This window comes from Neolamprologus brichardi, chromosome 14, assembly GCF_056152115.1.
Source record: "Neolamprologus brichardi isolate AB-2024 chromosome 14, ASM5615211v1, whole genome shotgun sequence".
Taxonomy (NCBI): Eukaryota; Metazoa; Chordata; class Actinopteri; order Cichliformes; family Cichlidae; genus Neolamprologus; species Neolamprologus brichardi.
This window is the reverse complement of record NC_142117.1, coordinates 2160475-2175126: the sequence shown is the minus strand read 5'-3', so window position 1 is coordinate 2175126 and position 14652 is coordinate 2160475. Positions and strand designations below refer to the sequence as shown.

General features: G+C 42.7%; 1 protein-coding gene across 1 annotated transcript in view; it reads right to left on the bottom strand.

Annotated features, from left to right (window-relative positions):
• LOC102787823 (cadherin-6-like) overlaps positions 1-14652 on the bottom strand; it is a 58236-nt gene that overhangs the window by 7522 nt on the left and 36062 nt on the right. Inside the window, exons 9-11 of the mRNA XM_087850611.1 lie at positions 13812-13933; positions 7510-7627; positions 3905-4156 (exon numbers count right to left, since the gene is read on the bottom strand). Of these exons, the coding sequence (XP_087706737.1) occupies positions 3905-4156; positions 7510-7627; positions 13812-13933 (492 nt within the window). The remainder of the gene's footprint in view (positions 1-3904; positions 4157-7509; positions 7628-13811; positions 13934-14652) is intronic.

Sequence of the window (14652 nt, the reverse complement as noted above, 5' to 3'; positions counted from 1 at the left end):
CCGTACATTTTATCTGAGCTAAAGGTTTAAATCACCGTCAATTTCAGTCTTTTATGTGGGAAATAGATTCAGAGTTTGCCGACATTCCTCATCATACAGAGGTCCGCTGGCTGAGTTGGGATAAAAGTTCTCAGAGTTTTTGAGCTCAGCAAGGAAACCTGTCAGTTCATGGACATGTATGATGTCATGTCACTAATGCACCAGTGCAGCCTGCCTCACTTTCCCTGTTGCAGTAATGTTGAACCAAGTCACTTTGCTGAGCTGCACCTGTGCAGATTCAGATGCAGCTGCAGTGTAATGATGCACTCAGGGAAAGTACGACACTGATTGGCCCGCACAGTTTATTAGCTCCACCCCTGCAGCAACGCCCAGCTCCGTCTACATGCGGCTCCAACCTTGTGTTTGCTTTCATTTATTTTTTCTGGGTTTTTTTTAGCATGTTCATATTTCTAACTTGCATAATTTTGACAGGATAAATTTGTATGAAGAGCAAAATAGTTATAGTAAGTTAAAGTTTATTTATTTTTTAAAGATTATTTAATCTGGAATAATATTCCTGTCTGTTTTTATTCATATTTATGTTTAAAAAACAGTTTGTGTGTTTGTAACAGGGTCATAAATCACATTGTTATAATTACCCAAAATGTGTTCTAAACCCCCAAACTGTTCCTTTTATACCTGACTTTTAGGACCTCCAAGCCTGTAGTTATGTTCATTATCAGTTAGAGCCCCTCCTCATTCTTTTCTTCTTCTTCTTTGGTGCAATCCTATAAATACAGTGTACCCCTTTTGCCTCTCCGCTTTTCTACAATTCCCCTGTGGGAGAGGTGGGTATAATTTCTTTCCAACACTTTAAAACACACATATAATTCATATTAAGCCACCTGGATGTTTCTGATTGCGCTTTTAGTTCAATTATTGTCATTATTAAGCCTGTTTTTTGTTAGATATTATAAGTGTGTAGTATGTGTGTATCATAAATGTGTTTTAGGCGCCATAAATGCTAGCATGAATATATACTCCTTGCTAGCTTGGAAGTTGTGGTGGGTTGAGCTAACCCTCTTCCCCACTGTTTGTATTTGGTCGTAGGAGCTGGAGTGGGCAAATTATTTACTTGGAGGTCTTTCTTTCTTTTACCTTTTTTATCAGGTATGTCGGATTTTGTGTTGTTGTTGTTGTTTTATCTTATGTCAAATATGTTACGTGTAAATGCATACTTTATGTTTAATGTAAAAATAAATGCCAGCCCCTTTTCTACAATTCCCCTGTGGGAGAGGAGCTGGAGTGGGCAAATTATTTACTTGGAGGCCTTTCTTTCTTTTACCTTTGTTATCAGACACAACGCAGAATCACACCGGTTACATGTTCAATAAATGTTTATCTTGTTTGGCCCACGACCTAAAGTGTGTCTTGAGTTTTGGCCCCCTGTGCTAGAACAATGTGAAACTGTTCTGGGACCAGTTAAATCAATAAATGTCATTGGCACTTTTATACATAAAGCCTGGCGTTCCTTTCAGCTGTAGTGTGGAGATTTCTACTCAACAATCACGATTTGTTTCATGCTATTTCTTTCAAGGAGCTCAAAGAATAAGAAGAAACATACAAGCGGGTTTCAGGATGTGTGGTTGTGCAAAATCTGGCTTCCAAGGAGCAAGACCTGAGTCATGTTGAAGGTGGTGGTTGGCAGCAGTTCCCCGGCTTTCTGAAGTCTGAAAGTTTTCCCATGAACACATTGTTTCATTTTTGTCACTTTAAATTGACCTGTGAATCATTCCTGTTAGCTTTATCATCACTCTAGACCAGGGGTCTGCAACCTTTAACACCCAAAGATCGTTTGGAGCCGGTTTCCACGCAAAAGAAAACACTGGGAGCTGCAAATACTAAATCTAAAATGAAGATAACACTTTATATATTGTTTTTTACTTTTATGCTTTGTGTGAACAACTAAGGTGTGCTGCTTATGAAATCCATGAAGTTACAGAGAAAATTACATTTTATTTATGTAATTAACACATTTTGAACTCTTAAAAAAATATAACAAAAGGAAAGCTGAACTAAAATGATCCAGCAAACAAAAACTGTTGTGAGTCCCCCTTATATCGCCTTTGGGCTGTTGGAGCCTTGACCTGACGTTTAAAAAGTAATTGGAAAAAAAGCACTATGCTGCTAAAAAAATAGATATTTGCAAAATTCTGCCTAAATATGTATTTTACCTGGTTAATGTGTGTGGCGGGCTGTGAGCTGCAAAGCTACAGCCGGCTTTATGCGCACAGCAACCGTGTGTGAAAAGTGGTCAATAAAGATGCTGTAAAGCGTGTTCATGCAAACATCGTTGGGTCGTGATATGTTTACAATAAGACTTATCGTCCTGAACCTCTGCGCACAGCGTCTGCAGATCAGGCTGTACGAAGTCAGTTTACGCAGGACTGTAAGCTGTCGTCTGTGAGGCGTGAGCGTGTTTGTTTTAACATAGTTCACGGTGGAGCTGCTGACATAATGTGGATCCAAAGATCCATAATTGGCCTACCTGGGGTTGAAAGTCTCGATAAATGCACGGCGTTTCGGCAGGTACACCGGCTTCCGCAAGTGTGACGCTTATTTTGATTATAATTTTATTTTTATATTTTAATATCACAATAATCTTCCAATTTAGAACAACAAGTTAAAAAAAGAACTAATATAAATAAAATACACTTCAGCTAAATACGTCTAATTTATTTTCCCAAACCACGCGGAGCCGCAGTGTAAGGACTAAAGAGCCGCAGGCTGCCGACCCCTGCTCTAGATGCTTGGTTAGCTTAGCCTTAGCATGCTATCTCTGCAGGTGCTTGCAAAAAGCCAGAGTTGTGCAGCATGTTGTTGTGACAATGTCCATATCCATGCTGCAGACTGTAGCACTGTTTTCCTCACCCTACACATGAACTGAAATCAGCTGATGGAACCAATAGTGAGATCGAGCAAGCAGACCAACAAGTCCAGAGAATTGAACTTCTCGATTTTCAGCCCATCATCACTTTATATGCACTTGTAATGGTGGCAATTTTTAAAATAAACATTTTTTAATGTGAAAGATTTTTATAGTGGGCCTAGGTCCTGCAAACGGACTGACAACAAAAACCGACTATATGTGTGGTGGGTTAGAGGTTTGGATAGAAGCAAGCCTTGATATTTGTGTACGCTCCTTAGTGTGCTCAGTGTGCGTTCTTCTCACTTCGCCCACATTCATACACATACTTTTATGTTTTTCTCTGTAAGTGCTTTTCATCTAACATTCAAACTCTGATGGGAGTTGATGAGGTTGGAGTTGGTATTCTGCCCAAGGATATTTTGGCATGTAGACTGGACAGCCAAGGATCAAATCGCCAAACTTGACCTGCTCTGTCTCCTGAGCTACAGCAACAAACAGGTTTGTTTTGTCTCCTTAATTATGAAGAATGAGTCATTTTATGGTCTGCTACATGCCGTCCTTATTTATTCTTAGCCCGCAGGAAGATCAACTGTATACCACCACTTTCTAGCTCTCATACCTGTGTATCTGCTTCTTCTTCTACACTAGCTCACATCTTAATCTAGACACAGACAGTGCCCCCTTGTGGTCTGTCTTTGAACTATATTAACTTTACAGCAACAACTTCTGATCATTATGAGTTTTCTTTTAAGGACAGTGAACGGTGTCTCCGGGGAAAAGAATTGTGTCTGCGCCAAAACTGTAAGTGGTTTTGTTTGCCCCTGCTCTCAATCTCAGCGTTCTGATTGGATGAAATCACCGAGTGTTCCTGTAAACAAAGTCACTGAAGATTCCTCAGCCCTCCACTTTGGGGAAGGACTAAGATGGTATGATATGGTACAACTATGACATATAAATACAGGATATACATCTGTTTGCATATCCAGTCATACTTACAGAGGAGGATGATGGCACAGAGGAGGATGGCGATGAGGGCTCCTGTGCTGAGGCCAGGCGAGCTGCTCAGAGCTTCAGGTTTACACAGCTCCATGTTGCCTTCATGGTCACAGGTGCAAACCCTCACAGTAAGTGTGCCAGTGCTGCTCTGCATGGGGTAGTCATCATCGGTGATCACCACGGGAACCAGGTAGACGCTCTTGTGAAGGCGGCTATAGGTGGCTCGGCCAGTCAGGATGCCAGCAGTGTTATCTGAGTTAGAGAAGGTTCTGTCAGAAGATCAGCATGGCAGCGTGACACTGTGCTCTCACAACAGAAGGTTGAAAAACACTAATAGCAGGGTGCAAGGAGAAATGTGGGTGCAACAAGGCATTACTAACAGGTTCTCCCTCACTGTTAAAGCATGGACAGGAATCGCTTTTACAACTTCGGCCAAAGGAGCTTTAAGTAGGGACAGATGGACAGATAATCATAGTGCAAAACGTTTGACAATTAAATAAATATCTCTGATGAACTGTTTTAAGATAAGATAACTCTTTATTGTTTATAGAAAAGTGTTTAATACTTCTTTAAATCTCTGACCACATGATGACATTCAAAAAGAAGATGACATTGTAGAAAAGCTGCAGAGCGGAGGGATTACTGCTGCCACAAGAAAATATGAAATGCAAACTGAACAACCCATCCGTTATCGCTCACACTCCTACCAGTAAATCTGACAGGTGCTGCCACTGGTTTAATGGGTTAAGTGGAACCTGCTTAACATCGACATCAAGAAGTCAACTGGTGGGGATGGGATCCCAGGGCGGCACATGAACTGGCAGTAGTGAGTAGGTCACTGAAAGAGGCTACACTCCCCACCTGCTACGACCATCATCACTGCCCCAGACCTGGAGCTCCCAGTTGGCGTGGGTCGAACACGCCCACAACCTGCTAACCTCAGCAGCCACTGGCCTCTCCCCCTTCGAAACCTGACTCAGCTACCAGCCTCCTCTCCCACCATCCACAGAGGGTAAGCAGTTGGTCCCATTCGTCTAGCATCACCTTCGGAGTTTCTGCCATCTTTGGAAAGCCACGAGTGCCGCCCCGCTCCGACCCAAGTAACAAAATAAACAGTTGGCTGATCGCTGCCAGATGCTGCTCCCACCCTACCAGGTTGGCAAAGAGGTGTGGCTCTCGTCTCATTCTTCTTCGGACAGAGATTTAAAAAACTACCTCCCAGCTTCATCAGGGCCCTGCTTTCATGACTGACTCTGTAACTGTTCCTTTAAAACTGCATACTAACATCAAAAATTCATGTTTTTAATGTCTCCCAGTCTGGACCAGTTGGTGCTTTGTGTGAATACAGTGGTTCACACATACGGTCGGGACCAGAGGAGTTTTTCCCTTCTGATGCAAACACCTGATGGTAATCACGCACCTGTGGTGATGAGCTTGTTGGGCAGTCTTATCAGGAAGCTGCACAGAATCAGTCTTTGCTGGATTGTTGTTCTAACCACAGTCAGTCGAGCTTCTCTCAAACTTGTCATTATCTGGAGTTTTGGGAGGTGTGTTCACCTGTTTGTCCCTGGGTGCAGGTTTCTGATTCCACAAGACGGCAAGTGGTGAGCTGACGTTGGACTGGACCATACTATGCTCAGAGCTCTTTGAGCAGTAGCATGTTTGTCACCTTTATTCACTGTAAATACTCTGTACTCACTGGAAAACCAGTGTGATGGCTGCATGCAACCACACAATTGAGATACTTAGGTAATATTCATTTGGTCTTTTGTCTTATGTTTACGTTGTGCTCTAAAGCTTCTGTGATCATAAGTTAACTAATTTGATATTTTGAGTTTACCTGTAATGCATGACAGCACTAAGCTATAGCCCAAATGGTGGCATAGACTTTGCTTTGCATTGTTTGTTATATTGATTATATTTCTGCTCTTTCTGAGTTACCTGACCTCCGCTCCAGTCCTTCCTGGTTTGGCTGAGGGTGGAGCTGGTTTAAATGCAGAAGCCAATAAAGTGGACTGGACCATCTATTGTGATCGTGCAGGGGGAATAGGGTTCTTCTTGAATGATGGTTAGCTGTTATCTCTTTAGTTTTCACCTGTGGTGTATATAATGGTTTATTCATTTGCTATATAACTGGAGCTGTTTCTCATTTGGGCAGGTCAGTTTGTGGAGTTATGTTTTTGTTAAGTGACTTTTCAGTAGCGTTCTGTTAAGTTAACTTCTTTTATGGGCCCACTTGGTTCTTAAAAACTTTATTTTTGTTATTTTGAATTTTTGTAATCATCTTGTCCTTTTTGGGGGTATAATAAAACCCATTTTTTTGAAGATTACATTTGTGCCTGTGTGTTCCTGGCTGCTTGGATTATGACAACCAGTGTGCTGCCTGTATATAGGTCACATGATAAAACAGCGTTTCGAAGCCTGAACTTTACTGCACGTTACATTTATTGGTCATTCATTTCGATAAGCTTTACTTTGGCATGGTCACATTTGGTTTGTCTTGCACCTCAGTTTTGCACTCTCGTAACTTTTGTTAATTTTTATTATTTATTTATTCTTAATGACACTATCCAACTCGAAAAACTTACCAATGGCCAGTTTTCAACCTCACTGGTCCTTTCTCTTCTGTTTATTTCATTTATTCTACATGCAGCTGCAAAAAAAAACTGCTGTCAAAAGTTTCATTGTACAAAACCAGACACCAGAGTTCAAACAACACCGGTTCTGATCAGAACGTTTGTGTAAAATGATAGAAAAACTTCACATTTTCCCATCTCTCCCTGCAGTGCTGGCCTCTCCATTACATTAATATCTATCTCTACCCTCATGGGGGTATTTAATTATTCACAATTTGTATGCGTATTGCAAATTCTGTGAATGATATGTGCCAAACTTTAATTGTGTTCTGCCAAAAACAATTCAAGTATGAGCTGCCTGACTGAATTGTGGTTTCGAGTAAAGGGTTATAAGTCAAACCATTTAAACACTGGTTTAAAATGCAGTAAGTTATGATGAAGTCAGTATAGACCTCTGCTTCAACAGATGTATTATCTGAGTTGGCTCCCCTTCTCTGTATCTATGAAGCGCCTTGAGGCGACATTTGTTGTGATTTGGCGCTATATAAATAAAATTGAATTGAATTGAATTGGTGGTGGCTGTGTTCATGCAATGAAGAGCAGCATCTATTGTGCAAATGTATATCTACGATTAACATCAATCAACCTGTGCTGCATTGATAGATGCTCACCCAGCTACCATCAATCTCAGGCAGAGGCAGATGTGGGCATGTTAAGTAAAGCGCTTTGGTGCACTCACATAATTGCAATGTGGATTCAACAGTAATCAGAACAAATATGATTTGGTCCTTGGTGTAGACTGAGCGGCTAACCCAAGGAGCCCTACACTGTATGTCTCTCAGTTTCAACTAAGAAAATGAAATGCTTCATCAGTAACAAGTTAAAGCAAAAATATCATCATATTCGTTTAAATTGTTTTTATGCATTTTTCCTACATTACTAAAATATTTTGCTTTAGTTTTTGTTTCATGCAATTTAAGTAAATAATACCTAAGAATCAAGTTTGAATAATTGTGTCAGATCACCTACCTCCATTGTCTCTGACGCTGAAATTTCTGTGGTGGGTCTCCTCTGGAGCCAGACTGAAGGCAAACTTGTGTCCTGATGACGGCTCGTCAGCATCAACAGCACTCACTGTCTGGATCCGCTGCCAGAGACATCAACATTGATCAACACGAGCATCACGGTGGAGTCTGTAAAGCTGCCAAAGTGAGCAGCTTCGATATGATCAGGCTCATTGCTGCCTGTGCTACAAACACCATCAATATCTCAGCAACAGCAGTCGATTAAACAGCGCTTTGAAAAAGAACAGGAAGCAGTGGTTAGCTCACCGAATCACACGCAACAAATAAAACACATACTTGATATCCATTAAGACTTTTGCTGCTGCTTTACACTTGAACAGCAGCACTAATGAACCTTTCCTTCTTTGGAAGTAAGCTGTTTTCTTTTTGGTATTCTAATGTCTTTACTCACCAATTTCTATTCAAATGTAACTACATACCTGCTTCCTGCTTTGAAAATGTAACAGCAGGACACAAAAGCAGAGTATTTAACTTTATGTTAGGAAAACAACAAATGTAGGATCACACCGAGTTTAAGATAAGATAAGATACCTTTATTAGTCCCACAAGTGGGAAATTTCATGTGGAGAATTTCAATAAAGAGAGAAGTAGATCAGCTGTAATCTGAGACGTTTCTTGGTTGTTTTGATATGTTTTATCCAGCAGTGTACACTTGCCACTGTTGACATCCATTGTAGCTGAAATTAATCTGAGAACAGCTGCTGTTCACTGTGTAGCAGCACGACACCAACGTCCCACAGCTACAAGTCTGCAGGGTCGGAGAGTTTCATACTCCAAAGATAGATTTTGGTGGAGAATCAGTGTAAGGCATGAAGCCGACACAGCTTCATGCAGTTTCGATGAATTTCAGGCTGAAACCAATTCAAAAACTATGAGTATAACGTGTGCTGTGGGTTTAACACACTGAATGAACATATAACATGTTAATATACTAATAGTGAAATAGAGAGTTCTGTTACGTCTGTGTGAAAAGGAGACCTCACTGAATGGAAGGGTCTATATTGTCTTGAACTTCCAGATATACAATGTTCTAGCAGAGCAGATAATTTGTTTCTATAAATGATTCTAAGCTTGTAACTGTTACAAGCGTAGGATCATATGGTCTTATAATGTGGGATAAAAATGCTGTGAACTGCTTGCTCTTTAAACTAAGTGCTATTGTATCAGTGGCTTGTATGGACCAAACAAAACAAGACCAATATATACAAATGCATTTTTAAAAAGTCCCCTCTCCACGCTGTGGGCGGTCTCTCCTTCAAGCTCGGTCCTCTACCAGAGGCCTGGGAGCTTGAGGGTCCTGCAGTATCTTAGCTGTTCCCAGGACTGCGCTCTTCTGGACAGAGATCTCTGATGTTGTTCCCGGGATCTGCTGGAGCCACTCGCCTAGTTTGGGGGTACTGCACAGAGTGCTCCGATTACCACGGGGACCACCATCACCTTCACCCTCCACATCTTCTCTGAGCCCTTGGTATTTCTCGAGTTTCTCGTGTTCCTTCTTCCTGATGTTGCTGTCATTGGGAACCGCTACATTGATCACTACGGCCGTCTTCTTCTGTTTGTCTACCACCACTATGTCCGGTTGGTTAGCCACCACCATTTTGTCCGTCTGTATCTGGAAGTCCCACAGGATCTTAGCTCGGTCATTCTCCACCACCCTTGGGGGCGTCTCCCATTTTGACCCCAGGACTTCCAGGTTATACTCAGCACAGATGTTCCTGTACACTATGCCGGCCACTTGGTTATGGCGTTCCATGTATGCCTTGCCTGCTAGCATCTTGCACCCTGCTGTTATGTGCTGGATTGTCTCAGGGTCTTTACACAGCCTGCACCTGGGGTCTTGCCTGGTGTGAGGGACCCCAGCCTCTATGGATCTTGTACTCAGAGCTTGTTCTTGTGCTGCCATGATTAGTGCCTCTGTGCTATCTTTCAGTCCAGCTTTGTCCAGCCACTGGTAGGATTTCTGGATATCAGCCACCTCCTCTCTCTGCCGGTGGTACATACCGTGCAGGGGCCTGTCCTTCCATGATGGTTCCTCGTCTCCCTCCTCTTTCTTGGGTTTCTGCTGCCTGAGGTATTCACTGAGCACGCTGTCAGTTGGGGCCATCTTCCTGTTGTATTTGTGGATGTTCGTTATCTCATCCTGGACTGTGGTGCTGACACTCACCAGTCCCCGGCCCCCTTCCTTTCCTTAGCGTACAGCCTCAGGGTGCTGGACTTGGGGTGAAACCCTCCATGCATGGTCAGGATCTTCCTCATCTTGATGTCAGTGGCTTCTATCTCCTCCTTTGGCCAGCTTATTATCCCAGCAGGGTACCTGATCATGGGCAGGGTGTAGGTATTGGTAGCCTGGATCTTGTTCTTACCATTCAGCTGACTCCTCAGGACTTGCCTGACCTGCAAAGGGTCAGGCAAGTCCTGAGGAGTCAGCTGAGAGATGTGTGTATTTTTCTTTAACTAGTCTTATTTTATTAAATGAGAAATACTAGCAGAGAGATTAAAGGCTTTAATACAGATTAATGGTTGTACTTGGTGGCTGCAGCTTTCCTAGTTCCCATTTGCCTGTGGGATTCCCAGGTACTTGCAGCTGTCCTCGATGTCTGCACTGTTGCCTTTGGTAGTTCGATCCCCTCAGTTCTGACTACCTTTCCTCTCTTCGTTACCATCTGACTAGACTTCTCCAATCTGAATGACATTCCAATGTCCTTGCTGTAGATCAGTGAATCGACGTCTCTTTCACTTGTTAGATAAGCTGGTTAGTCTCGGTGCTGCATTCACATCATCTAGTAGATTCTCAGAGGGTGCTTCACTTAGGATCATGGCCAAGCCTGAAACATGGATCCTCCGTAGCCAGTCACCAAGACTATCTTTCAGGTCAGCTCCGCTGACACCAACGATCCTTCTTCCATCACACTTGGGACTTGGGCAAACAGACGCCCTGGTGGGGACTCGAACCCACGACTCCCATTCCAAAGGCGTGTAGTCTTATTGCATAAAGCTATACACACATGTGTGTACCCATATGTGTTGGTCCTGGGTAACTGCTGTTGATCCACGGGTGCAGTTAGTTATTGTGACTGCATGTAGGTATTTTGTTTAACTAGTCTTGTTTTATTGAATGAGAAATACGAGCTGAGAGATTAAAGGGTTTCATACAGATTAGTGGCAGTACTGCAAACATGCACAAGTGCAACAAATACAGCAAACAAAGAGTCTGAGGGAAGCACTGGAGGATCTGTGTGGAACAAAAATCAATGATCAACACTGATGGACAGATGAATAGACAGAGAGATTAAAGGCAGAAAGTGTGGCAGAACCCAGAGTTGTAAGAGGACCAGTGGCAGCAAAATCTGGAGGATTTTAGTTGCTCGGAGGCTCTTAACTGATGAGCTCATTTGCAGACCTGTAGGAGTAAATCCTGCATTTTCTGCATGTGAGGCTGAATCTCCGGTGGCTCCTGTAGCCCGCCAAGCTGTTTGCTTGTACTCACGTACTAGCATTAGGCAGTCTTTACCAAAGTGCGTTAAAATGACCTCCCAGCCCATTGTTCCTTAGTGGTGCAAGTTTCAGTCATTATACAAATGTCCTGTTTATAAGGTTGGAAACCTGCAGTCAGCTGAGACTGAAGACGTCACTTCAATGAGTCACAAAACATTTCTTCCACTAAAAACGTCCAGATGAGCAGAATCAACTTTGTGGGAGACTTGGATCTAGATTTGTTGTGTTATAGCTAATGTGTGTGTGTGTGTGTGTGTGTGTGTGTGGGTGTGTGTGTGGGCACATACAGATTTGTGACCCTGTTAACTCTTGTGTGATGTTAGATGTACAATATCACGTCAGCTTAAAGAAGAATCCCAGTGCTCAGTGTCTCAGCTGCAGAGATGTGCACACGCCTTACGTGCACTTTTAAGCTATCACACTTTAATCACTAATACATTTGATACACACACTGTGTGTAGTAGTACAGTTACATCTAGTGCTGCATAAAACATTTAATTTCATTTTTTATTGAGAAAACATAATAAGTCTAAATGCTAAAGTTAGTGTGGTGGTTGGGGACACCAGTGCTTCCAAACAAGTTATTACTTAAAATTATGTTTACTGTTAAATGTTGCTGTCATAATAAAAGCTGACTTCATGCACAGTGCTCTTCTGTTTTGTGCTAAAAGGGGATTATGTGCTCAGTCTAGCCTTTCTGGAACTTTTCATGTCCTACAATTTGCTCATAAAAGCACATGACTACACATGAGTGCAGTGCCACCTGCTCTGGGCAGACTAGCTCAACCTCTGAGAGGTTTGGGAGGCCACACTGAACTAGTGTCATACAACATGCCTGTTATGAGGATCGAGCAACATTTCAGCACTTCTATGTATTGCACTCATGGTTATGTGTTTACCAGCAGCCTGCAGGACCTTTTTCATAAACAGCTGATAAATCTGGACGGCGTAAACACTCATCACATTTCTGTTACCATCCAAGGGCACACTAAGGATCCGCTGCCTCACGTTAACTGGCAGCATGAACTGGGCCTAAATAATAATTTCCTATCATGTCACTTGCAGCTGAGACCATCTGATATCGCTGAACATTGCTGACCAACAGACTGTAAACAAGCCCACCGTCTGATCTCAGTCGTGCTGAGAGGTCAGAATGAAAACGTCTGTGAAATGTTCATCATTTAAACAGAAAACATGTGAAACATGTGAAAGGAAGTCTGTGATTTTTCTACTGATTTCTTTTTTCAACCCAGTCAGTTATTAAAACCTGTCATGATCTGAATTTTCTTTCACTTGTTTTCAGAGTAGAAACTTTAGTGACTTAAATTTTATTCCACAACCAGCATTTATTTTTTGTGCTCACACTCGATAGCTACAAGCACACAGTGTGCATGCAGTGATTGTTACGAGGACTGACAAATGAAAACATGTAAACATTACGCCCCAATCAAGCCCTTCAACACAAGCCAAACATCAACTATTAACTATGGAGCCAGAGCCTGTTTTACTGCTTGTACCTGATCGTTGTGTTTATTTCAAATCCAATACATTTTTCCTTTGCGTGCAGCCCTGCTGGCTCACCTGAGGTAACAGCAGCTTCTCTACATCTCCTCTGCTGCATGTTAACCAGAGAATGTCTCTGAAAAGTGTTTAAAGCAGGTTGTAATGAAATACCTGACTTGTTGTCATTGTCTGCACGTCTCTTGTGCGTTTGCTTCCTGGTCTGTTATTAACAATGAAAACAGTGTGAAACAGTCAGACGGCTGAGTGTAAACACACCAGCAGACCATCGTCTGTGTGCACACAGGGGCGTCTGCTGTGATCATCACACTGACAACAATCACTCACAAGACAACCAAGCTTCACTACAGCAGCTAACATGAGCTAAGACAGCGACACATCTCTGTCTTCAAACACAACCACAGACTGTGTACAAAAGACTGAGACAGTGTCTGAGTCCCAAAGATAAAGAAGTGACTGACGCTCCTGTTCTGGAGAGCCGGGGGCTGTTTGGAAAACCACCCTTTGATTTATGGCTTTAGTGAAGATTTCCTGATGAAACCAGTCACTCAGTCACTGTCAGGGACCCTGTGTCTACCCGCTCGGCTCAGTATGGCTACATGTGTTTGTTTGGATTTTGTTCCTGCTCCCTCCCGCCCTCTCTTTCCCTCCTCCCTCTGCCTGGGCAGAGCTCGCCCATGGGCATATCCCAGAGATCTTCCCTTCGTGTTTCTGTGAACAGATTCCCCGGACCAACCCCTGTGCTACCTGAGCGACTGAGTGAGGTTTGGAGTGAGCTATCGTGTTTTCTGTGGAGTATGAGGAGGAGCGTGAGGCGTGGAGCATGGACGGAGTGTGTGTGGACTTCCAGCGTCTTTTCCCCCGTTCGTGTGTGGATCCCCGGAGCCCGTCCTTCCCCCACTTTGTAAATAGATCACCTGGTGCTGCTGTGAATAAAGATTCTTGTTCTCAATGCAGAGCCTGTGCATGAGTCCGTTCAGTCCCGTTGTGACAGTCACTAGTCTCAGGTTTGTAGCCGTTCTTTGGTTCACAGATTAAAACACACCTGGGACTTCACTAACCAATGGGTGCCATCATTACAGCAACATCTGTTTTATATAAAATTAGGCAGAGCTGTAAGGTGTCATTGTGGATGCTCACTCACTGGTCTTTATACAGCTCTGGGACTGCTCTGGTCTGATCAGCTTTTGAAGTGCACACAGTGAGCTAACACAGGAAGTGTGTGAGTACCTGGCCAGCCTTGGTTTTCTCACAGACAAAGGTTTCATACACAGAGGCAAACATGGGAGCATTGTCATTGATGTCCAGCAGACGGATGTAGACACTGACGCTGCTGCTCTGACGGGGATTATCTGGAGGCACAGAAAGCACAAAAACATCTGTCACTTTGTGGTTTTGAAACTTTTCCAGTAACTTCACAACCGTCTGTAACAGCTTCACTGAAGCTTCACCAAGCTTATATTCAAAGTCAACTTTATTGTCCTCTCTGCTGTATCCAGTGCAGCACATAGAGAGAAGGTGAACATTTGATCAAGACTAAAGAAAAACATATGAAGAGGATTTTAAAAGTCCTCCCATGATTAGAAGTAATGAGACATCATCTATAACAGACACTGAATGGGGCAGGTTGGCAATATTTCTATACTTATGTCTTCAGAGAGAATACGCTTAAAACAATCTCACAGTTGGGACTACAGTCACTAAGAACTGGTAACACACTATGTTATAATGGGTTATAATAGTACCCGCAAGGTCCCCCTGTTCAAGATGTCACATATACAGGCAGGGAACTGGTAAATGGACTGGTTCGGGCAAGAACTCATTTCTTTGAGTTCTAAAAAGGAGAAAGCTTTGGATACGAAAAGATTTGTTGACAACTGTTTGACCCTGAATGCAAAAGGCAGGCTGTTGAATGTAAAACTTTCTTACAGTTGGAATAGAAAAGAGACCCAGTGTTTTAAAAAATATTTGGGGGGACCAATGAAAAAGCTACATTTTGACATTGAAGCCATCTTGAATAACAGAACAACCTTTAAATACTCAGACCCTCACATCACTCCAATAAAGATAA